This window comes from Lissotriton helveticus, chromosome 1_1, assembly GCF_964261635.1.
Source record: "Lissotriton helveticus chromosome 1_1, aLisHel1.1, whole genome shotgun sequence".
Classification (NCBI taxonomy): Eukaryota; Metazoa; Chordata; class Amphibia; order Caudata; family Salamandridae; genus Lissotriton; species Lissotriton helveticus.
Window position 1 is genome coordinate 1,436,305,980 of NC_136057.1, and position 24,117 is coordinate 1,436,330,096.

Genomic DNA, 24,117 nt, shown 5'->3' on the forward strand with positions numbered 1-24,117 from the left:
TGGTTTCTTTGATCAGTTCCCTAGCTGAGAACATGTCACAGGCAAGTAGACCTTTCAACCCTCTTTTGGCTGGTGACTTTAACTCCAAGTTGGGCATCATACCTTCTCTATCACCAACAATTTATCACCCTATCACAGAGGAAGTAGATCTTGATGTGAAGGATGCTAGGGGGCATCATGTGTGCACTTTTTTGGCATCCTTTGATTTAGAAAGCATGGTCCCCAATCTCACAAAATCAGCGATCCCAACATTCATTAGGAGGGGAAGTGGGACAATGATTGATTATGCTTTCTCCTCTCTGAATTTGCAGCCACTGATAATGGGGTGAGGTGCTTCCCTCAATCTATAGGGGTCATACCCACTACTATGTCAAACCAGAATTCCCATGAAGCATCAGAACACCACTGCAGGGTGTAGCCAGGTATAAACTACTAAAGATGCTGGGTATGGGTTGGTCTGGCGCTATGCCGACATGAGGCTAGTCATGAACCAGTTAATCAGCAGTTGGCAGAGTCATTTGGAACAGCTCCTGTCTTGGCTAAGTGAAAGTAATATTTCCTTCCAGGCTCAATGTGGCTTTAGGAAGAGTCTTGGCACAATTGAACAATGTCTTAATTTACATCTCAACGTGACTAAATACAAATATGCAAAGGACACTTCCATTCATCTTGTATTCATGGACCTATCAAGTGCTTTCAATTGTGTCAACAGATCCAAACTATGGAATATTCTTGTGGGCATGGGCCTTGAGGTGGACCTGGTTTCTCTCTAACAACTCCTACAACAGGTTTTCTCAGCCTCAGTTAGATTTGGGGACAATGGCGAGTGTACTCCATCCTTTAAAATCAATCGCAGAGTACGCCAAGGTTGCGTACTTGCCCCATTCAATTTTTTAGGTCTCGCCAAGGCAGCGCTTGCGCTGTCTCTTCGAGACATTCTATATTCAGGATATGTGCATAAAGCTCCAGCTACTTCCCGCCAATCTTTTTAATTGGCTACTGTCCCTGTCCATTGTATATGGTGGCTTTTCATTGGTTATTAGGCTTTGTAGTCCCACCTTACTACCTCCCTGGCTCGTTTTGTAATCTGAGAAAGAAAGAGGGTGGGACGATGAGCCAATCTTTAAGCAGGTCCTGCACACGTCGCTCCAGGGAGAACGTATTAGACACGGGGGTGTAGTTCCTAAAGGTAAATTGGAAGGGGAAGGGGAAAAGACAAAGCGTTTGTCATGTTGCCCTCACACACACCGAGAGGTGTCATGCTTCATCATTGGGCCTTGCTCCTCATCGGGCCGGCGCTGCAATGCTTGACGGGCTCACCCTTTCCGAGGCTCTTTGTCTGAGATCTTTTTTGGAGAAACCAATGGGTGCTTGCGGGTAAGGGGGCAGTGTGAGTTAATGTGCATGTGTAAGGTGATCTAAAATAGGTGAGGGTCTGTCCTAAGTTCAATAGGTTTAATGAAAAGGGTAGATCCTCCCTAAATAAAATAAACTGGTCGCCCAACAAGACTTTTGGGACTAGCCTGTTGTGGGGCCCTAGTAGTCCTCCCGGGATCCGGAGCGAGGGTATGCATACCGGCAAGTTGCGGCCACCCTTTTGAGTGGAGCAACTTTGTGCTCCTAACGACCCCTGTCAGGCAGTAGCTCCTGATACCTCGGGTTCAACAACGCCCAGTACAGGACTACTAGGGCCCCACAGCAGGCTAGTCCCAAAAGTCTTGGAGCCTGTTTGCTAATCGTGCACTTTGTTATTTTTACACATAGGTCCTGAAGAAGTGCCAACCGATTCCTCTGGAACACCTAGGCACAAAACATGTCGACCCCACCTTAGAGACCGCCCGGTAGGAACATTACATCCTCACAGGGCGACCAGTTTATTTTATTTAGGGAGGATCTACCTTTTTCATTAAACCGATTGAGCTTAGGACTGACCCTCACCTATTTTAGATCACCTTACACGTGCACATTACCTCACACTCAATGTTCCCTCTATTTTTTTTCCTCTGTGTGCGGCAGTGGAGGGTCTCTGTGCACTGCAACCATGGCTATGTGCGCCAGGAACCATACCGCGCGTGTCTGCGCCGCCAAATGGCACTCAAAACGTTAACTTTAAAAAGTGAAAAGATGGTACATTTTCACACATACAGCACCACAATAAGGGTCTTAAGGGCAGTTTGCAAATTGGATAAGCACTCTATGACATGAATTGGTTACACTGGCAAGTACACTTCAAGTTTAGAAAAGCACAAGACTTCAATGATGGTACCATCATAAGATTTTAATAAATATTCTTAACTGGAGCACAGTTCATTGGGTGGGGAAATGTTGCGAGCCTATACAATATCACATATACACAAGAAGGGAGAGGGCTGTTCAGACACGTCAAGTGGCATCACTAGATGGGTGACAGGGTTGCTTCTCACGGCGATCCTTGCCATTTTTCCAGTGCTGATAAACTCGGTCTAGGTCAACTTTCCCATTCAGGAGGTAGGCCTTTGTCCTCATCAGCATGTCCAAATGCTTCTGCTCTAGTCTATTCCTCAATTTGCTCTTGATAGTATTCATGAGGCTGAATCCTCGTTCACAGTCTGCACTCGATGCTTGAAATGTTGCACAGACATCAACAAGCTGAGACATCACACTATACTGAGCAGCATTGCGTACAGTGAAAATCACCATGTCTTGAAAGGTGCTACATAACCCACCCTTTACATGTTCTGTCACCACATATTTATACTCTCTGTACTATCGAACAACATCTTCTGGTGTTTCACAATCACCCAGGGACAAGACATTTTTATACTTTTCAACAAGTCTTTCAATATTCTCAGTCCCAAAATCAAAATGTGATTGTGTGGCTATTGCCTGGATCTCAAAACTTGCCCATTCTTTTAGCTCATCTTCAGGGAATCTTTTTTACATGTGCTCACAAAGAAGGGAAACAAAAGACAAAATAGGCCCACTGTCAAACTCTTGCCTTTCCTTGTACAACACCATCAGCTCTCTTACATTGCTGCTCCAAAAGACAGTGCCCCCAAATACTGTTGCTTAATTTGGCCAATCTTTGCTCTTGAATACTGTACAGCTTCAACAGTAGTTGAAGAACTTTTTGGGAATAGTTTGCACAAAGATGCAAATTCACCCAGAATGTCATTAAGTACTGCAAGGGAAATGTGGTAGTTGGAGTCCGATAGCTTTTTATAACAATATTTAGCAATTGGATCATTCTCCTCAACTTTCTCATGCTCAAAGTACTTAAGAACAGTCTCGTAATTACGAATTAGTGCACCAACAGCAAAATGCCTTGAAAGCCACCGGACTTCATTCAGTGGTCGAAAGTAGACAACTTCATATTCAGTGACCGATGCAATTTCATCCAGCTTTGACTTCCTTGTAGGAGATCTGGAGAACACAGTGTAGACAGTCCTCAATAATGTCTCCATCTCTTTAATCATTGGAACCCTCTTCCAGGCATCATCAACTCCCAAATCTTCTCGATGGGCGACACAATGCTGCTCAACTAGATGAGGAATGGATTATTTAAGGCGAGTAGCAACACCATTATTCTTCCCCATCATCACAGATGTGAACATGACCATTTTCATGAGGTCCAGTTCATTGGCAGTGTGGAATTCTTTCACGGCAGTAGTGATAGCCTCAGCATTACAGCTTGTGAGCTTCACTATGCCCCCAAACTGCTTTTTGTGCCCAGTTGATGTTACAGGTCGGAACTTGAAATACAGGATGAGCATTTTTGTAACAGAAATATCTGTGCTCTCATCAATTATCAAGGTGTGATACAAGGCTTGCCGAAGTTCTGTCATAGCTTCACAGTGTATCACGCTATTGATGGCCTCAAGGAACTCAAAGGCATAGTTCTTGCTCTTCCAGCTGTTTTGTGTGCCTTTATGCCCTCTGTCCCACTCTTTCTGCCCTCTGTCCCACTCGTTGTTTGTGCCTTTATGCCCTCTCTCCCACTTGTTTTTTCGTGCCTTTCTGTCCCGTGTTCCACTCGTTTTTGTGCCTATATGCCCTCTGTCCCACTCGTTTTGTGTGCGTTTATGCCCTCTGTCCCACTCTTTCTGCCCTCTGTCCCACTCGTTTTTGTGCCTTTATGCCCTCTCTCCCACTCGTTTTTTGTGCCTTTCTGTCCTGTGTTCCACTCGTTTTTGTGCCTTTATGCCCTCTGTCCCACTCGTTTTTTGTGCCTTTATGCCCTCTCTCCCACTCGTTTTTGTGCCTTTATGCCCTCTGTCCCACTGGTTTTGTGTGCCTTTATGCCCTCTATCCCACTCTTTCAGCCCTCTGTCCCACTCGTTTTTATGCCTTTATGCCCTCTGTCCCACTCGTTTTGTGTGACTTTCTGCCCTCTGTACCACTCGTTTTGTGTGCCTTTCTGCCCTCTGTCCCACTCTTTCTGCCCTCTGTCCCACTCGTTTTGTGTGCCTTTATGCCCTCTGTCCCACTCTTTCTGCCCCCCGTCCCACTCGTTTTTTGTGCCTTTATGCCCTCTCTCCCACTCGTTTTTTGTGCCTTTCTGTCCTGTGTTCCACTCGTTTTTGTGCCTTTATGCCCTCTGTCCCACTCGTTTTGTGTGCCTTTATGCCCTCTGTCCCACTCTTTCTGCCCTCTGTCCCACGGGTTTTTTGTGCCTTTATGCCCTCTCTCCCACTCGTTTTTTGTGCCTTTCTGTCCTGTGTTCCACTCGTTTTTGTGCCTTTATGCCCTCTGTCCCACTCGTTTTTTGTGCCTTTATGCCCTCTCTCCCACTCGCCGCCACCGTCACCACACGGAAAAGTGCCTCATGATCGCGCCGCTCGCTTTTTAAGAGCGGCGGGCGGCGCGACTCTCTAGCGACGTCCTGTGTGCGCGCTCCACGCTAGGTGGTGCGTGCTGACGTCAGGGGAGGTGCGCGGCCTAGACAAAGAGCCCCGGAAACGATGAGCTCGTCGAGCATTGCAGCGCCGGCCCGACAAGGAGCAAGGCCCAATGATGAAGCATGACACCTCTCGGGGTGTGTGAGGGCAACATGACAAAAGCTTTGTCTTTTCTCCTTCAAATTTACCTTTAAGAACTGCACCCTTCGTGTCTAAATCTTTTTGTAACCTCCCATGAGAACACCCCTATTACATGTGTTGTTACGCCCTAGGATTTAATTACAACCTCAAGGTACTATTTTCTTAAAGGCCTTCTGACAGGATACTCACTTTGTCCTAAACAAGCTTGGCAGTGATTACTTTACTCGCTAGCACATCTCACATTTATATTAGAATTCTATTAATTTCCTTTCATCAGCTAAATGCAGCCCCATTGGTACTCTGGTGCTTAATCTGGGTGAACAAGGAAGCAGAACTTAACCCGGAAGTAATTAGCAACTGCCTTTCCTGCAATTATTGGCTGAACATCCCTTGGCTAAAATATATAAGAAAAACATCTTTAGCCTTGGGCTGTGAATATCTTTTTCAAAAACCAGAGACGATCACAAAAAAGACAGAATGGGTTAAGGATTGCTTTTGTTTTATAAAACTTATTTTATTGTCAAATTGCACATACGTTGGAGGGCTCTGCACCCCAGATACAACTGCAGTATCAAACTTTACAGTAGCAAGGAGGCAATCAACTTTTTGAGTAACACCTAAAATACATGTTGAAAGTATACAAATAATACTAAAACCCCCTCCCTCGCCCCCCCAGAGTCGCACAACGTCCACAGAATCCAGTCCACGATTGTTACATAGAACAGAAGAGCCTTAGCATAATTACACGCACACACACAGACCCCCCCCCCTCCCTGCACCAGCACAAGCCCACATGTCCTAGCAATACCCCCAATGGAAGATCTTCCACAACAATTGGAGGCTCCAGCCACAGACCCCGATAGTCCGCCCATCATTTCCATATTTTGTAATGCTTACGTGGGCATCCCCTTGGTACAAAAATTGGCTGTTCTAGCCCCATACAAAAGTCCAGTCCATTCATCCATGCTGTCACCGAGGGTGCCCGTGGATCCCACGTGGGAGTTACGACCCAAGGATTACTTTATTAAGCACAGGCAGGCCACAAGGGAGGCTGTAGAAGTAGTGAAGCCAGCTGTGAGAGAATATTGTATGATCCAGATGTCCGCTGAATTGTTTCTTATTGGCTTTTTGTGCAGAATGTATATGAATGAACACTATTGACTCGGTTCAGATTAGGGTCTATTCACTGGATGCTATGTTTGCCACAAGGGCAATTTTCTTCTGCACATATATGCATTTGCCCGTGCAATGAGCAATCACCCCTCCTTACTGCACTTTGTTTTCTTCTGCAAATATTATCTTTCCTTCACATTGAGATTTTTATTGCCCGTTTCGAAGATATACATTTACCAAGTGCAGGGTCACCTTGCTCTTTTTCAAACAACTCAAAGAATATGACATCTGTAATGCAGTTGGCTGCTTGCTGAAAAGTATTTTAGGACAAAGGAAGAGTATGTTGTTCTAAGTGAAGTCCCATCATATGATACTACACTTTATGTCCCAAACTACTTTTCTTTGTTTCTTGTAACAATTGTACTACAGTATATTCATTGGTGATATTGTTTTTAAATAGTTTTAATTGTGGCTTGTATTTTACAGATTTAGCTAACACTGTGGCATATTTTTTTAAAATGTCTCTGCCAAAATGTAAAACTTATTTATTGTCTTTTTATCCATGTGTATTTTAAACGTGTCTATCTTTTAGGATCTACTTTGGTAGGATCGAATGAAGATAATTGATTTAAAAACAAAATACCACTCAAATTCACAAGGTATAGCTTACTGAGCTAACTATAATTTGCAGGTCTGCCAAGCATGCTTATTACCCCATATATTACATCATTTATGATATGTTAAATTACATTATAGTCAATTACAGCATAGAGTGTTGCTGAGTGTATATGTGTGGGCGCATAACATGGAAATAGCGTAAGCCTTGGAGGCAAGTAGCATTGTGTATGTTAAAAGTTATATGGCACACCCATTGACAACTTACTAAAATTTGGGGTGAAAGTATTACTCCATGATAAACAAGGTAAATGCTTAGTGCACCTGATGTCGGTTTCAGAGGTATGTTTCCAAGAAGGCTGTAGCTTCAACCTAAAGCCTATTGCAAAAAATCTGTGGTAAAAGCCAAAGCTTCTGTTGACAATAGATTATCCATTAGTGGATATTGGGCATGTACCCATGTTAAATATGTGTAATACAGTGTTACAGACAGATTCCATGTAATAAGGACATTTATAAGGTGTTGATGTTTATTCTCATAACTTCTCTGAAGATTTTAAGGCATTGTAGATTGTTGAATAATGTAGAATGAAGGAGTGTCCCACTTAGAGGTGGTTTATCTCACACTGGGGTTGTAAGCATGGCAATCACGTTTTGTGCTGTTGTGATATCTCAGGAATTATGTAGTGTATTTTAGCAAACTCCATAGGATCTGGCAGAAGGTATCTTCAGAAGCAAATGCATACATGTCAACCTCTTGACTTGAAATTGTGGGTCATGTGAAGTCTTTTAGAGGATATGTTATGTGTCATTTGTCAAATGATTGATGAAAGAAAATTGGCCATGGGTGTAGTGTTGAATTACTTCAAGTCTGTAAACCCTACTCGATTCTGTCACAATGATGGAATGATGTTAGCAGTGATGTCATCAATGATGTAATTTGAGATGTCATTAGTGCTGTCATCAGTTTAACATGTGATGAGTGATGTAATATTTCAGGTAATAAGCAGTGCATGGCAGTGGTGCAAGTTATAGTTAGCGCAGTATACTATAACTTGTGAATTACAGTGGTTTTTAAGGTTTTAAATGGCAGTTGTTATCCCTCAACATCTAACTATAACATCACTTTAAACTGTGTGTTCTTTTCAGTGACTTTCAGGTTTGTTTTGGTCAAACTTGGGCATAAACCAAAAACCCTCAAGCAATCCAGAGCCAACACCTCAGCTGCATGCAGCCTTTTGCTGTGCACACCAGGGGTTTCGTTCTTTTAACCTTTTTTCAATACTTTTTCAGAGCACAGGGACTAGGTCCCGATGTCCTGCAATGACAGCTGCAACATTTTCTTTAGAGTTGCAACCACCAATCAGATCACCCTGTATCACAGAACTGGTACCAATGTGCTGAATTGATGGATGGGGAAAAAAAGCTTCTTCAACCAGTTGGACGGTCCTATATTTTTAATTTTTGGTATTGCTGGACTCCCGTAGTACCAACCAACCAGATACCTTCATGCACAAGCTTCGCCCCTCTTTGACAGTTAATTTCCTAAAAATGGTAAAAGGAATTAAACCACATCACAAAAAGCATGGTTTTTAAGTAAAGTTCAAAATTGTTGCCAAATTCGATGTAGCTCTGCCTAGCCATTTTACCTGTATCATAGAAAAATGTCTCCTATGTGAATTAACATGGAAAATCAACATTTTTAAACCCCCTTTTTCTTGGCCCTCCACGTAATAGATAAGCAAAAGACAGTTCATGAAAGAGTCGAGGTGGCTAAACATTGTTTTGGGAAAGTTTTGTGCAGATTGATCAAACAGCGCCAAATATATTTGTGTAAACAAAAAAGTTCTTCCTATGGAAACTCTGAAATAAGCTTAACTACACATTTACGAGTGTGACACACTCACACACAAACATGCATGCACACACACACACGCATGCGCACGCACACACACACAGAAAAACCAAAGTTTTGGTTTGCTCTGGCTATAACATCCTAATGCAACATTAACGAAACCGCAGACATTCACTTAAAAACAAGAGTTAAACCAAATTAAACCACAAAAATGTACAAGTTATGTTTAGGACCACAATCTATAAGTCACACCACAGCTCTGCAAACCCTATTTCAGAAATACCAAAAGCAATGCTTACAACCTCATAATAGTTGTACCCATAAGTCACAACACCTAAACGTGCAACATAATTAATTATAAACATATACTCAACAACTAAATAGTACTATATTGATAGTCCTCTCTTTCCTAGTCTTCAGAGTATTGTAATATTCATTCTAATATCTTAGACGATTAACAACATTTGCAATTTTTAATTGTCACATCAAGCTTGAGCTCATGAGTATTGCTCCGGGCATGCCTTTAGTCATGTGCAGGATGGGATAGCTGCAAGGCATGTACCCAGCCCTCTATGGGCAGCCAACTCCCACTGCACAGTCTCTGGCGTTGCAGTGGGGATTAGCTGCAAAGCTCAGCCTATGCAAGGTGTTCTGCACCCAACAGAGCACTACCCAAAGCCATTTTGAGGTCCCGGCGCCCCATACTCCAGGGCTGATATTTAATTAAAGGGGAGGGATGCAATACCCCCCTCTCCGACCGTTTTGAGGTCCCTGGGACTCCATCCTCTGGGTCTAATATTTAATTAAAGGAGAGGAAGGCCCCTTCCCTGAGCCTTGCCAAGGCCCCAGGGACCCCATCCCTCATTGCAGGAATTTAATGTAAGGGGAGTGGGCTGCTCGCCCCCCGAACCTCACCGTGGCCCCCATTCCCAAAGGCCATTATTTCATTAAAGGGGAGACAGTGTGTACTCTCCCTCCTCGAGCCTCAAAATGTCCTGGGGACTTCATCTCCTGGGGCATGCTCAATGTTTGTATTCCAGTAAGGCCACCCCCATTATTGTGGGCCCTGGGCACCCATAATAATAATAAAACAATTATGAAAAAGGGGAAAACGAATAATAAATGAGTGGCACAAGCCACTTATTTATTATTCACTGCTCCTACCAAGGCGCATCCCATAATGCCCGACGGCCTTTTTCATGTACATATATTCTTGCTGGTGGTTCCCCTAGAAGAGGCAAGGGCATCACCAAACATTATTTTAATTTTGTGTGGGACTGCAGGTAGACAGGCCCTGCATCCAACCCCACGCCCTGCATGGCAATGCACATCTTACTTTACGTGAAACAAACTTAGAAATTCACTGAAAAAAAACTAAACAATAGAGTGCCGTTATAGTTAAGTATTGTAATATTTTGTTCCTTTGCATTAAAGAAACCCTTGGAAATTCACTGAAGAAACAAAGGTTTAAGGCACTCTATAGTTAGAGGAAAATATCAGTTAAAACATACCGTTTTAAACAAATAAAACCCCTGAAATGGACCAGTTATATTAATCTGAACTCATGCCCTAAAGTAACTATAACTCGTGCCCTCGCCTTGCGCTGCTTAGAATCTCACACTCAAAAATAGGGGGGAGGTAGAGGGTATAAAGCTAGATCCACCCTCCTTTCAGTATTGGACACAGAAAAAACAGAATACCAGATTAGGAACCTAGCTAGGGTGACGTGAGACCCCCAACTCAAGTCGAGTTAAACAGTCTTGTTCAGACAAGAAAGAAACATTTCTTTCTTGAGTCCTCTGTTTCACCAGGGTTTCCCCTTGGTGACATGCTTCATCATTGGGGTCCTCTCAATCCGCTGCGGATTGAGGCATGCTTCGACTTGCGAAATTACGTAGGAGCACTTATGTGAAAAAATTTGTTGTGCAGTGTTGTGACTCTTCCTCAGGACCACACAGGGACCAGCCCTGTGCGTTCCACTCCTAAGTGACCTAAATGTGAGGTAAATAAATAGTTAGTGAAATGTGATGTGCCACACCTAATCGTACCCCTGGAGACCTCATATTAACGTTAATATGCGGTCTCCAGGGGTACGATTAGGTGAATCACCGGTGAGGCGTGCTCTGCTCAAAGTGTGACCACGAGCCCCTCAACCCCTCCAGATCATGGGGCAATACTGAACCTCACATTAAATACTGCGATCCATTGAGTCAAATCATGTGTATTAAACAAATAGTGTACACACAGTAGGTGTAGCACATCACATTTCACTAACTATTTATTTACCTCACATTTAGGTCTCTTAGGAGGGGAATGCACAGGGCTGGTCCCTGTGTGGTCCTGAGGAAGAGCCTTGGGGAGGCTCGAAACATGTTGACCAATACTAGAGGCATTTAACTCATTAAGGTTACATTGTTTTCTCTAGTACCCCTGTTTTTAAATATACTGATTAGGAGCTAGAATAAAATTATTTTACCCACTAGCCAGCTACTTTTAACATCTTTTTTCTTCCACTCCACAAAACTGCACAACACATTTTTCACGCAAGTGCTCCTACGTAATTTCACAAGTCGAAGCACGCCTCAATCCGCAGCCGATCGAGAGGACCCCAATGATGAAGCATGTCACCAAGGGGAAACCCTGGTGAGTGAGGGGACTCAATAAATCATTTTTATTTCTTCTCTGTACAAGACTGTCTAACTCCACTTGATTTGGGGTCTCATGTCACCCTAGCTAGGTTCCTAATCCGGTATTCCAGCTTCTTATAATCTCACATAGTACATCACTCATGACATGTTCTATGACATCACTGATAAAATCACTTCAATATCTTAAATGACATAGTTGATGACAACTCTGCATGGTGGGGTGTGAGTTATACTTACTTTAGGGCATGAGTTACAGTTATAGCCCCATTGGACACTGTTTAGATCTGGCCTCAAGGGATGAGGCCTCTGGGTTGATTTGCATCACAGGGAGGGGAGCTGCACGTTCCCCTCCCTTAATTTGGAAATGACTTGTGGGGATTGGGGCTCCAGAGCCTTCTGCAGGCTTGGGGACAGGGGGGGATGCACCATATTATATTACATTTTCCCCTTTTACAAATACGGCGGGTCACTGGAGGATGGGTTCCCTGGGGCCAGAATTGCCTTGGGGTGTGTGGGGCTTGGTATCATACAAATGCACCAGTCCCTGGGGGAATGAGGTCCCCTGGGCCAAAATCAACTCAGGGAGGGAAGCCCCACACATGCCCCCTCACCATATTGGGAAAATATATGTATTTGACCCCAGGGGTTATTTGTTGATATCGAAAGATATAGGTGCCATTTCTTTTACTGTGATCCAGCTGGGGAACAGCAGGATCGAGTCAAAATTAAATAAATATTAAAAAAAACAAAAAACGTTTGGCCCCACGAAGGGGTCCCTCTGGACCACTCTCCCAACAGGACTAGGGAGTTAGGGTATCCCTAACCTGCCCTCTTATATTCTTTTTTTAAAACTTTTTCAGGACAGAGGACTATCGGCCAGATTCATCAACGTGAAATCGGCTCGCAAAGGGCCAGATTCTGAGAATCCGTCCCTTTGAGAGCGCTATTTTTGCATTTGGGATTCATCATCCCAAATGCAAAAATCGCAATTACAGACATCGCAAAATTGCGAGGAATCGCATTTAAGGAATCTCAATTAGAGATTCCTTAAATGCTATTCATGAACATTTTTAAAATTGCGATTTCGCAATATGGGGCCGCTATTTACCGCGAAGTGTAACTTCGTGGTAAATAGCGAAAACTTAGAAAAATGCACTTTAGTGCATTTTTCTAAGTTGCATGTTACACACACACACATGTCCTTGGGACATGTGTGTGCGTAACACCAGCGTCCAATATCATTTCAGGGGTGCAACAGGGTGTCCTTCGGACACCCCTGCACCCTTGAAAGCGCAAACTCAAAATGAGAATCGCTAATAGCGATTCGCACATTGATATGTCTTCCCATTCATTCCTATGGGCCTTCAGGTCCATAGGAATGAATGGGGAGTTATTCCTTATTTGCGATTAGCAATTAGCTAATCTCAAATAAGGAAGCTGTAGGAATCGTAAAATAAATTGCGCTTTGGACATGAATCCCGTTTTGCGAGTCTGTAATAGCGATTCCTTAATAATCGCTATAACAGACTCGCAAAACGGGACTTTGATGAATCTAGGTGTATGTCCCTGAGTCCTGTAATTGCTGGTGCAACAATTCTTTCCATGTTATGACCAGCCAGTCAGAGCGCTCGCTCTGAAAAAGCACCCTCAGCCAATCAGAAGGCTTAATTTTTTTTATTTCAGCCCAACGATCCAGATAAACAAAGTTTCTAATTGCTAATTTCTCAAAAACTACTGAACAAATTTACACCAATTCACAAAAAGCAAGTTTTCTCAACCAAGATCTAGCTTTCTGACAAATTTTGTGTCCTTCAGTTTCGCTGTTTTGGCTGTATTGCTTTTCAAAAATCGCTGTGGAAATTTTATGGGGCAATTGCATTTTTGGGAACCCAAACCACTTTTTCTAGGCCTACACTTTATGGATCACCCTGAAACTTTCCAAGAAAGAGTTGAGGTAAAAAGCACCCTTTCTGGAGAGCTTCGTGAAGATTCATTTAATGGCCCAAAGTTATTCGCAAACCAAAAAAGCCATTTCCTATGGAAAACGTACTTATGTAGTCCTACCTTTAACTAACCAGTGTCAATCTAGGTAATAAATATATAGAGCGGTTGTACAGCTTATTATTAACTACATGTTAATAGATAAAGAATTAGCAAAAACATGATAAAATCTAAAGTTAAAATAAATATGGACTACATAAATGTGTAGAAACCTACTATACAATGGTACTCTGAAATTAATGATCGGAAATAACTGTAATCTGAACTTGAAGAGTTTGAAAATGTAACATACAACTGTTTCAGCAGAATGGGCAGAGGAATGTGTATGCACAGGGAAGGTACACATACAGGGTGTGTACTGAGCAGAGAAGGGTGTGTGCAGAGACTTGTGATTGTAAAGCAAGAAGTGGTTTCTAACAACAGAGGGCAGAATCCACACCATTGTGTGCAACTAAGGCTTGCAAACAAGGCAACAGATTATGCCTATGACATTATGAGTCCCTGACTCAGGATCTGTTGACATTCACACCAACAAATTAAACTTAATACCACAGAAAATCTGTGAATCTGTGGTGTACTAAGTGTATGGGTACAGGCAGAACGATGACTGTTTATAGGGGAGGGGAAATGGGGACCATTGGAACAGTGGTGTACTCCCACAAAATATTAACTTTCTGTCTATTGCCAAAACCTGCAGATGTAAGCACCGATAAAGTGTGATCCGGAAATCTACCTTTTGCATAGATTTCTATGACTTCTAAAGAACACTGGGTACATCCCCCAAAATGTTTAAAAAAATGAATTTATAGGAGTAGCCTTAGCTGGGGAAATGAATCTTGATTCAATATTTATCCTAAACCTCTTCTCTTGCTTTCCATTTATTGCAGTGTATCAACTCCAAGGACGTATCAAGAACCAGTAACCAGCTGAGTGAAAAGAAAAACAGAAACATGTGAGTGGCAAATCACTGCAGCAATAAGTCATGTAAAAAACACACACAAAACCACTTAGATCAAAGACACCACTGCACCTGGTAGACCTGTGTGAGGCAAAATACCACCTTTGGATGCTTCATAGACATCACCAATGCACTCTAATATGCAACAGACTTACCTTCAGTTTTTACAGATGTCAACGTCAAAGTAAACTTTATTGATCAATTAGGTAAAACCATTACAATATAGGAGGGAAAATAAATAAATAAATATAAATACAATAAAAGTGATAAAAAGTCCATGCCAGGTGGGGAAGAGGGGGTATTCAGTGCCTAGGTCTGTCTGCTAGGTTGTTGGGGGACAATCTCTATGCAATGTGCACAGAGCTGCTTGCCGGCCATTCGAAGTGGGTTCAGTTTACTGGTCTGTCGACTAGGCTATTGGAGTCTTTCATTGTGCAAATGTACAATAGATTGTTGTTATCTTACCTAAGGCTGCCGGCAAGTCCGCTTAGCAGAGAGAGAGAGAGAGAACTTCTGCAAAGGTTCTTTTAAATTAGCACCAGAGGCAGTTGGCTTGCTATAAATATTCATCAGTGCAAACGTCCAAATGGTTTGTGTAGCCCATTGATAGAAAAAGTGCTTTGTGTAGGCAGGTTGGGGCAGCAAAGTAGGCTGGAGTTGCCTTAACCCATGGGCCATAGTTGTTGTGACTAAAAATGAACTGCACCCTTGTTGCCATGGGGAGCAGGTGGTCGAGGCAGGCAAAGCTGTCCTGGCAAGTGGGGTGCTTTCTTTTGTGCCTGGTCAGCTCCCTGAAGGTACTTTACTGTTCTGAAGATATCTGGGGGATCACCGGCATTTAGGCAAGTTATTATGACTTTTCTGAAGGTACGCTTCCTTGCCTGGTTCCAAAAGGGTGGGAGCCAGCAGCGGCTCCTTTGGTAAGCCGCACTGCCTGCACAGGGCCTCTCATTCTGCTCTTAACCATGGCGCTGCATGCGTGTTAGCCCCTTCCATGCTCATGACGAGCTCAGCTCGTCATGCAGTACAGTGCTCCTGTGCTCATGACGAGCTGAGCTCGTCATGACCACACCCGTTTTTATTGCTGTCCAGCACAGCAGGGGAATCGCTCTAGCAGCGATGCGGTTAGAGGGGAGGATGCCTAGGCGCTGTTTTAAAAAGTTAGCCTTAATCCTCCTGCTGAATGCCTCGCCCAGGTATATATTGCTGTGGTTTAAGGGAGGTGTAACCAGGGCTTTAAGTGGATGAAAAAACTGGAGGGTCTCACAAAGGGGCGTGGCCAATGTAATTAAGGGTGTGGCTTAAAACACGTAAGCTAAAAATCTGTGCTTATCATAGTGTGCCGCCCGACTAGTATTTTGCTGTTTCTGTCACTGAATTCAGATATATGATACACCAAGTAACATCATACCTACAACAAGTCAGGACTGTTGGCTTTGTCAATGGTTAGTTGCATAAGATAAATAAGCAGCCACTATGGCTTGTATATAATATCGAAAAAGCTTCCACTTAAAGCCCTGGTGACACCACAACAATGTTGCTGCTCCTTAGTTTCAAAAAGAGAAGGGAAATCCAGAGAGAAAATGACTCTCTTTATAAAAGATTTCCCTTGCCCTACAGCACTCACCTGGCATGACGTCATGCCGTAACTTTTCCATTAGTGAGACGTGAGCAGTGTGACCACGCCGACATCCATGTGCCTGCTGTCACTGCAGTCTGGAAAAAACGGACCACCTGTGGCAGTGCACAAAACAGAGCCCGAAAGAGACCCGCTTCGAGGCCCTAATAAAATAACTGCTGGTGCTCAGACCCGGTCTGACCCGGCCCACTTAAAGCCCTGGGTGTTACTGTTTACCTCAATCCATGCTTGGGCGCGTTTCTTGAGGGATGCATTGTCCTCCAGGGATGAAATTGGTTTTGAGTATTTATTTACAGAACTTCGAATTGTTTCAGGGCTAGGCGATATGGACCACAGATGAAGTAGACCTAGCAAGCTGATAGATCCTTTTAGGTATTCTCCTGCCATTGAGTTCATTTTTCATTTATTTGCAGGCAAACGTTGTGGTTGATGGTGTTCGGATTTAAACCTGTAGCACAACTTATGGTGGTAAAAGCAGCATGATATTCTGCTGACTGCTGACTAGGCTGAATTACGATCTGATTTGGGCAGGTGAGGTGTATTTTGGGAGTAGTAAGAATTCCCTGTAGACTCTTATAATCGTATTGTCCAGAGTTTTTGTGACATTACCCTGAATGCTTCACATCCATATGCCAGGGTTGGCATCACCTTAGCCCTTGCTATTTCTAAGATGGGGCTATATAACAGATCATTCAGGTTCCTGAATACCGCCCTAAGGCCAGCTGCCAATGCAAGCCCTGTCTTTTTTATTTCTTCCCTTTGGGGCTTGAAGATTCCTATATCTACTGAGTGCGAGTCCGTGGTATTTGTATTTGTTGACTTCATCAACATTGGTAGAGTGAAGAAACCAGCTGATGTTACCGCTTGTTTTACTGGAACAATTCATGATTTGGTTTTCTTTAATTTGATTGTTAGGCCATTTTTTATTGACTATTCTTGGGTCGTGTTCAGAAGATGTTACATCCCAGCCTTTATCCGGCTGAACAGCATCAGGTCGTCAGCATAGAGGAGATTTAAAAGCAAGCTTTGGGGCATGGGAGTTGACCGAAGACATGGCTGGTGGGAGCTCCACCAAAAATAGACTGAAGAGAGTGGGGGCCAGGACGCAACCCTGCTTGAGCCCGCAGCGTGTGCGAATGGCCCTTGAGAGGTTGTCCCCATTGCCCAGCTTAATTCTAATCTAGGTATTGGAGTATAGCTTTTCAATCACTTTTGAAAGCACTGGTGGAGCAGACCAGATTTATCATTTACTAGAAAGCCTGTTCCGTCGAAGTCGAAGGCAGTGCTGTAGTAAATGAAGCAGAGGTATACTGGTGACTTAGCTATTTTGGAAGAATCGAGCAGTAGGGTCAGCGCCATGACGTTTGTCAGGGTCCTGGAGGCTTCTTGCCCTACTGCTATTGAGCAGTGTAAATGAAAGGAAATATAAAGTGATAATAACGATCAGTTATTCTAGTTTGATGTTTCCTTTGAGGGTGGGCGTGTCTGCTATGCTCATGCAGGAGGGCAGGGGAGGAGTGGCTTGCCCACCCCTAAGTGCACAGTGACTGTTTGGTCGGCCTCTTGGGCTGCCCAAAAATGTCATCTGCACTTTCATATTTCTCCATGCATGCTGCATTACAGCTTGCATGGAGGACAAGCCCAGGCTCCCATTCCCTGGTTGAGCTGCATTGGCTGTTCTTACTGGCTTCCTGTCCCACAAGAAGAGCAGGAGCAAGGAACAGAGATGCGGGATACGGTGGCAAGATATGTGCATCATTTATTATTATTTGTTTTTCCCATTGCGCAACCCTGTTCCCCCCCCCCGAGCCCCCACACAATCCCCCGCCCCATGTGCCTACCCCCACCCTGTCACCCGCAAGTCATGCCGGCCACCACTGAGTGAAACCCGTATGGTCAATCAGGATGATTGATTTTGTGTTGCCCCAGTCGAGTAACTGTTCCAGTTGGATGCCGGTGTAATACTTCGCCCCATTATCAATTAGGGCAATCAGTCTACATTTTTCAGCTTTTGATTTGTCACCTCCCTTAAAGATGGGGGCAATGATGGATCCTTTCAAGGATGTTGGAATCATGACACCAGATAAACATGATTGAATATGGGACCAAGTGCCCTGCCCATTAGACTGAATTTGTCTTGTAAATGGCCTGGGGAATTCCATTTGGGCCAAGTGCACCAGTAATTCTGCCTTTTGTTACCTGTCTTTGGACTGTGGCTTCATCTATAGTTTGCAAAATACCAATGCTGCTGGGCAGTGTACCTGATGCACCGTGCTAGTGGGCTGAAACCGCTCCTGAAATTACTGGTGGGGTCTCTCGGCTAGCATTGTTATTGAAATGTGCAAAAAGAAAAGTGGCCCGGGCTTCCTCGGAAAGGTTGGACTCCGAGCATGACTGTGATGTGTTTTAAGGTATTAAGGAGCATCTTCTCAAGGACTTATCTCCAAGTTAACTGCACTTTATCGCAGCCAAAGTGGCAATAAATGTATCACCCCATTCACAAGCTGGTGCTAAAAGCCCATATCACCAGTTTACCTGCGATAACAGCCACAAAAAAATCTCCACTGATGACCCCGGCAACTAAAGCTAATGAGATGCAGATTAGGCGTTCCCGTGCCAAAAGCTGCGACAACACCTCTCCGCAACATTCTCAACTACCAGCCAGATCGGCGATAGCATCACAACACACGCAATAAGGCACGTTATCAGCAGGAATCTAACACTTGATCTGAACTGGTGGAAATTTGGATGACAGCCTGCACCACAAAAGGGAGCCCAGCCCACTGCCACACCTGAAGGGCAACAGATACCCAAGAGGGCTACAACACCCACCGCCACCACCCCCAGTACCCCCACCGAGCACCCCCCACTTGCCCCCCCGGCAAAGACATGTCACATCAACTTCATGAAATCATGTACCAAAGAATGATGTCGCACATCATGCATGTGTCATCACAAAAATGAGCATCACACAATCACCTCAGAATTATCAAACGTGAATTTATTTTAAACAAACACAGGAGAACATCAATGAAGATACATGGCGGCTCCCCTCGGGACAAATCCAGATAAGACGGTGTGTCATGCGCCCATCAAAAGACAGAGAGAGAGAGGAGGAGAGAGAGATAACCAGAGAGAGAGAAAGAGAGATAGGAAGACGGAAAGAGAGGGAGGGAGAGAGAAAGACAGAAAGAGAGGGAGAGAGAGAGAAAGATGGAAAGAGAGGGAGAGAGAGGAAGATGGAAAGAGAAGGAGAGAGAAAGACGGAAAGAGTGGGAGAGAGAGGAAGACGGAAAGAGAGGGAGAGAGAGGAAAATGGAAAGAGAGGGATGGAGAGAGAAAGACAGAAAGAGAGAGAGAGAGAGAGAGAGAGCAAGATGGAAAGAGAGAGAGAGAGAGAAAGACGGAAAGAGAGGGAGGGAGAGAGAAAGATGGAAAGAGAGGGAGGGAGAGGAAGATGGAAAGGGAGAAGGGAGAGGAAGATGGGAAGGGAGTGGGAGAGAGGCACAGAGAAAATAAGAGAGGGACAGGGAGAGAGAGTGCAGACACTGCGCACCCAGGCGTTACTGCTCACCTGCTGCCACCGGTGTGTCTCCAACCACGTGCCGGTATGTAGTGCAGTTCACCAGGTCCTACATCAGAAACAGATCCCTCTTCTGAAACAGAGTCCAGATTCATAGATGGCAAAGTACATACAAGTGCACACGCCATCACTGCCTGTCCACCCCTGCGCACCCATGCAGCTGATCCCCAGCCCCTCCCGCCGCCCAGCAGTGCCAGCCCGCCCCTGCGCACCCATGCAGCTGAACCCCAGCCCCTCCTGCCGCCCAGCGGTGCCAGCCCACCCCTGCTCACCCAGGCCTCACTGCTCACCTTTCAGCACTGGTGCGTTGAAAGAGGGCCCACCACATGCAGGTGCAAGCCCCAAGCCCGGGGCCCGCAAACATGGCACCCTAGTCCCGCTCTGCGGCACACCAGGTTGCACACTTGATTCTGGATCTTGATTTCACTATGGCAGAGGATATATCAGTGCACAGGGCATCATCGCAGGCTGCACACCCGCTCAGCCCTTAAGGTGCCACCAACTCTGTGATCCGCGAGGCAGCGCCACGTGGCGGTAGGCCCACCCTGCCCGCTGGCTCTGGCCTACACTGTGGTCCAGCAGGACACACAATTCTTGAGCAGTCCGGACCTCCAGGACGGGGCATCATTGCAGACTGCACACCCGGTCAGCAGTTAAGGTGCCCCTACCTCAGTGCACCGAAAGTCACCGTCCCGTGGTGGTGTGCCCCTGCTGGCCGCAGTGCATCCGGTGCAACCAAGTCTGTGCCCAGCAAATCATGGACCCTCTATGATTGGGTACCGTGGTGCGGACGCCATCATTTCACCTACGGCCCTGGGGAATGTGATGTTGCAGGGCCCTAGGCCCTCATGAATAAATAATAACCACACTGACACACCCAGATGGAGAGTAGAAATGGCGTCGAGCACGTGCGCCCGGCCCTTTTTATTGGCAGGGTCACATGTTCTGTGACGCGTGTGCTGGATGGGTGTGGTGTGGGTGTAAACCAACTGTGAGGGAGTGGCTGTGGCATGCTGACAACTAGACTTGTGATCTGCAGATCACTAGAGGGAAGACCTGGGACAGGTAGCGTTGTCGCCCCCCCCGTGGGCGTAAGCGGAGTGGGCTGGCCTGGAGTATGCCAGTCAAGCGTAAGGGTGTGAACAATGACCTCAGGGCTCTGGGCGTGGTTCCGTTCTGGGCTGGACAAGGAAGTAACTGATGCGCGTGTCCCTGTTGTAGTGCCGGCGCCACCCGGACCCCATTCGGCAATGTGTCACCCTGTGACTCAAGTCCCACAACATGAGCAACATGGATGTAAGGGGAAATCACTGACCCTACAGTCATCCATACTTCCACACTTGAATGATCATAGACTTGACACATCTGTGTGATTGAGAATGTTTAATGCACATTCAGTGGAGTGTTGCAGCTAGAGCAGTACAAGGGCATTCAAACCCCACATAACAATGTTTGCCCGTGGAGGGCCAGCGAGAGTCCTTCATGGAATGACAAGTCCAAAGGAAGAGGAAGAGTCCAGTCCATAATCTGAATGCTGTGTCATTGGCGATTGAACAGCATATGGCAGTCCATATTGAGGTCCAAGGTGAGTGTCGCCGAGTGTATTGGGGGACAGTGGAAGGTGATGATGCAGAGGGCAGAACCAAGCAGAAACCGGCCATATGGTGGAGATGAATTCTACTGCATCCTTCTTACCACGAAGGCAGGTTCATCCACATCTTCGTCCACTGCTGTTTCATGTGCCTCACGTGTGGGTGTGTATGAATGTACGGGTTGTACCCAACTATAGTTACTGGAACCTGGGTAAGCTAAGTAATAAGAGGAAGGGGTTCCAGCTCATTAGAACAATTTATAAATGAATTTCAATTATTAAGTTACACAGAGACTGAATCTGTCCACATTGTTTTAATCACAATGAGGAAAACATGATATATATCATCTCGTAAACAGTCAATAATTGTATTGAACAGTGCCCCGGTTGAGGGAGGGGGAGTGAGTGATAGCAAGTGAGGAAAAGGTGATGGGGAGTGAATATCGTGACAGAATAATCAATCAATTGAAAATGAGCCATTGAACAGTTACATATTCTGTACAAAGAAGACTTAAAAGTTCAAAACTGCTGTATTTACATATAACATACTCCATAAGTTCCAATAAATGAAAAGTTAGGGCATGGAGTTGTCATACAAAACAAAAAAGTTGTCGACGTTTCGACCCCCAAAGAGATGCAGGTAATTCTTATTATCCTTGCCGTGGGGTCTTCATCAGGACGGGTGGTGGGGCAGGTAACCTATTTAACATATACATTTGATTAGTTGGCTGACAAAGGATGTGTGTATTAACATCATCTATTAAAATAGCAACACAGATAATTGCATAAGCGGGCAGTGGGGAGCCTAGGAGTATGGTTAGAATCAACCAACGTCTGACTGATTACTGTTACCTCGGGCCCATACGTGGCAACGAATCGGGAATTAATTAAGTCAGGCCGAGTCAGATATTTAAACTTAAATTATTGTGCATCGAAACTGGGAGCGACGTGCAGAAACTGGCAACATGTTGGAATCGGTAGGCAGGACAAACACAGACAAGAAACCATTACCTGTATCGTGAATGGATACGGTATCTTGGTAAGGAAATTCTTTATGCTGTTTCTGAAAAAGGCACGAAATGATCGCTAAAACACGGCATAATTTGTAGCATGTTAGTTGTCAGCATGTTGTAAACGTAACTGAGGTTAAATTATTGTGGGGAGACTCACCAAAATCAAGCGTTCAAGACGCCTACCTCGAAGGTAATATAATTGATAGAAAGGCGTACTGCAGTGTCTGTCAGTTACTGAAAAGACAAAAAGAAGAAAGGCACGTTAGTGCCGGCTGACTACAGAGACTAAATCGGTAACTGCAAATCATAGCGGTACTTGGTTTGCGTAAAGTACAGGTGGGCGGCGGGGGTATGCCTCGCATCCGCAGACCTAGGGTAATGGCAATAACTCGGAACTCACCGGGTGCCGAATGAATCAGGCGCAAATGACGGTAGACTTCGCAATGGCGAGTCAGTCTTCCTGGTTAGTTAAGTTACCATGGAAATGCGGTCACGTGGTAGGGACTAATTCTGCTGAAACTGAAAGAAAGACTAACTGGCCAAGCGTTGCAGCGTTGTCATGGTAACTGAAACGCACGTTAGAAAGAACCGATCGTGTGTGGTTGGGCAGTAATAAGCACGGTTGTTACTGCTGTAGATTGATAGTAAGTTGGGACATAGGGAATACATGGTGACTAAATCTTCCAAATCTGAATAAAGAGTTACATATTGGTGAAAACGGCCGAGCATATCAGCATTATCAAGGTAACTGAAATACATACAAGGAGGAACAGATCGTGTGTGGTTTGCAGTAATAAACACGATTATTACTGTTATGGAGTACTCTTAACCCCTTCGACGCTCATGACGAGCTGGGCTCGTCATGAGGTAGCCTCCTCGCACGCTCATGACGAGCCCAGCTCGTCATGTAAAGTGCGAATCCGCAAAATCCAGCGTACGGGGGGGAATCATGCCGCACGCATGCGGTTAAGGCATGTGGAGTTTGGTGACTTGATTCTCCAAATCTGAGTAAAGAATTACATATTTTGCAAAAATATTGTGTCAGTTGGCCAAAAACATTATTACACATATGATATACAAAAATTACGGTCATTTAGAGAAATTACGGAATCGGGGAAAGGCGTACCTCTCACAAGAGGGTATAGGCCTAAGGTTCCCAACATGACTGCGCTGTTTGGGATAAAAATCGCAATGCAGAATACGTAAACATCAATAATTGTATATGATTATACACGCATGGGAGTTGGAGTGAGTGAGGCGTACCTCTCACATGAGGGTATAGGCCTCTCACGTGGGGTCCCTAACGAGGTTAAGACAGTGAACAGATCCATACATTGCACAAGTATTTCAAGGACATAGCCTGCATAAGAGCATGTACACTGAGTAAGCATGGAGCTGTTGGCCTGTAAATAGAATGAAACTTCACTAGCTCATGAGGGTATAGGTCACTTCAATATGATTTGTGCAGAAAGCCTCTTAGAGCAAGGTGGCCAGTTGAGAGAAAGAACTATCATGTTCATTCAGTCCCATTTCTATGGAGTTAAAGAAAAACATCCATTTCAACTCTCGGATGTTGAGAATGTTGGAGATGTTGCCTCCACGTGGGCCTAGAACCACTCTTTCAATCACTACCCATTTGAAGCTGTCTGGTGGGTGAGATGCTGTGGTAAAATGCTCTACTAGGGGGGCCCCTTGTACCTGACACCTGATTCTGCTCATGTGCTGTAACATTCGCATTTTGATTTTCTGTTGAGTCTGTCCTATGTAGATGAGTTGACAAGGACAGACAATGGCGTACACAACGTTGGTTGAATTACAGTTTGTGTGTGTTTTGAGATGTATTTGCTTGTTGTGGAATGAGAATTCTTTGGTTTGTATGGTTGAATCGCATGCCTTACAGCTACCACATCTGAAATGTCCAACTACAGGAGGTAGATTCCATAGAGTCGTGACAGTGGGGTCCTCCAGGGTGGTTAGAAAGGAGCGTACCACCTGATCCTTAACACTTTTTGCTTTTTTGAAAGCGTGTAAGGGTTTCGCTGGTTGTTCAATGTCATCGGATATCATGTCCCAGTATTGATTT

General features: G+C 44.8%; 1 protein-coding gene across 1 annotated transcript in view; it reads left to right on the forward strand.

The window, feature by feature from the left end:
* LOC144773266 (regulator of G-protein signaling 5-like) overlaps positions 1-24,117 on the forward strand; it is a 142,050-nt gene that overhangs the window by 25,076 nt on the left and 92,857 nt on the right. The window contains exon 3 of the mRNA XM_078658178.1: positions 14,138-14,202. Coding sequence (XP_078514304.1) covers positions 14,138-14,202 — 65 coding nt within the window. The remainder of the gene's footprint in view (positions 1-14,137; positions 14,203-24,117) is intronic.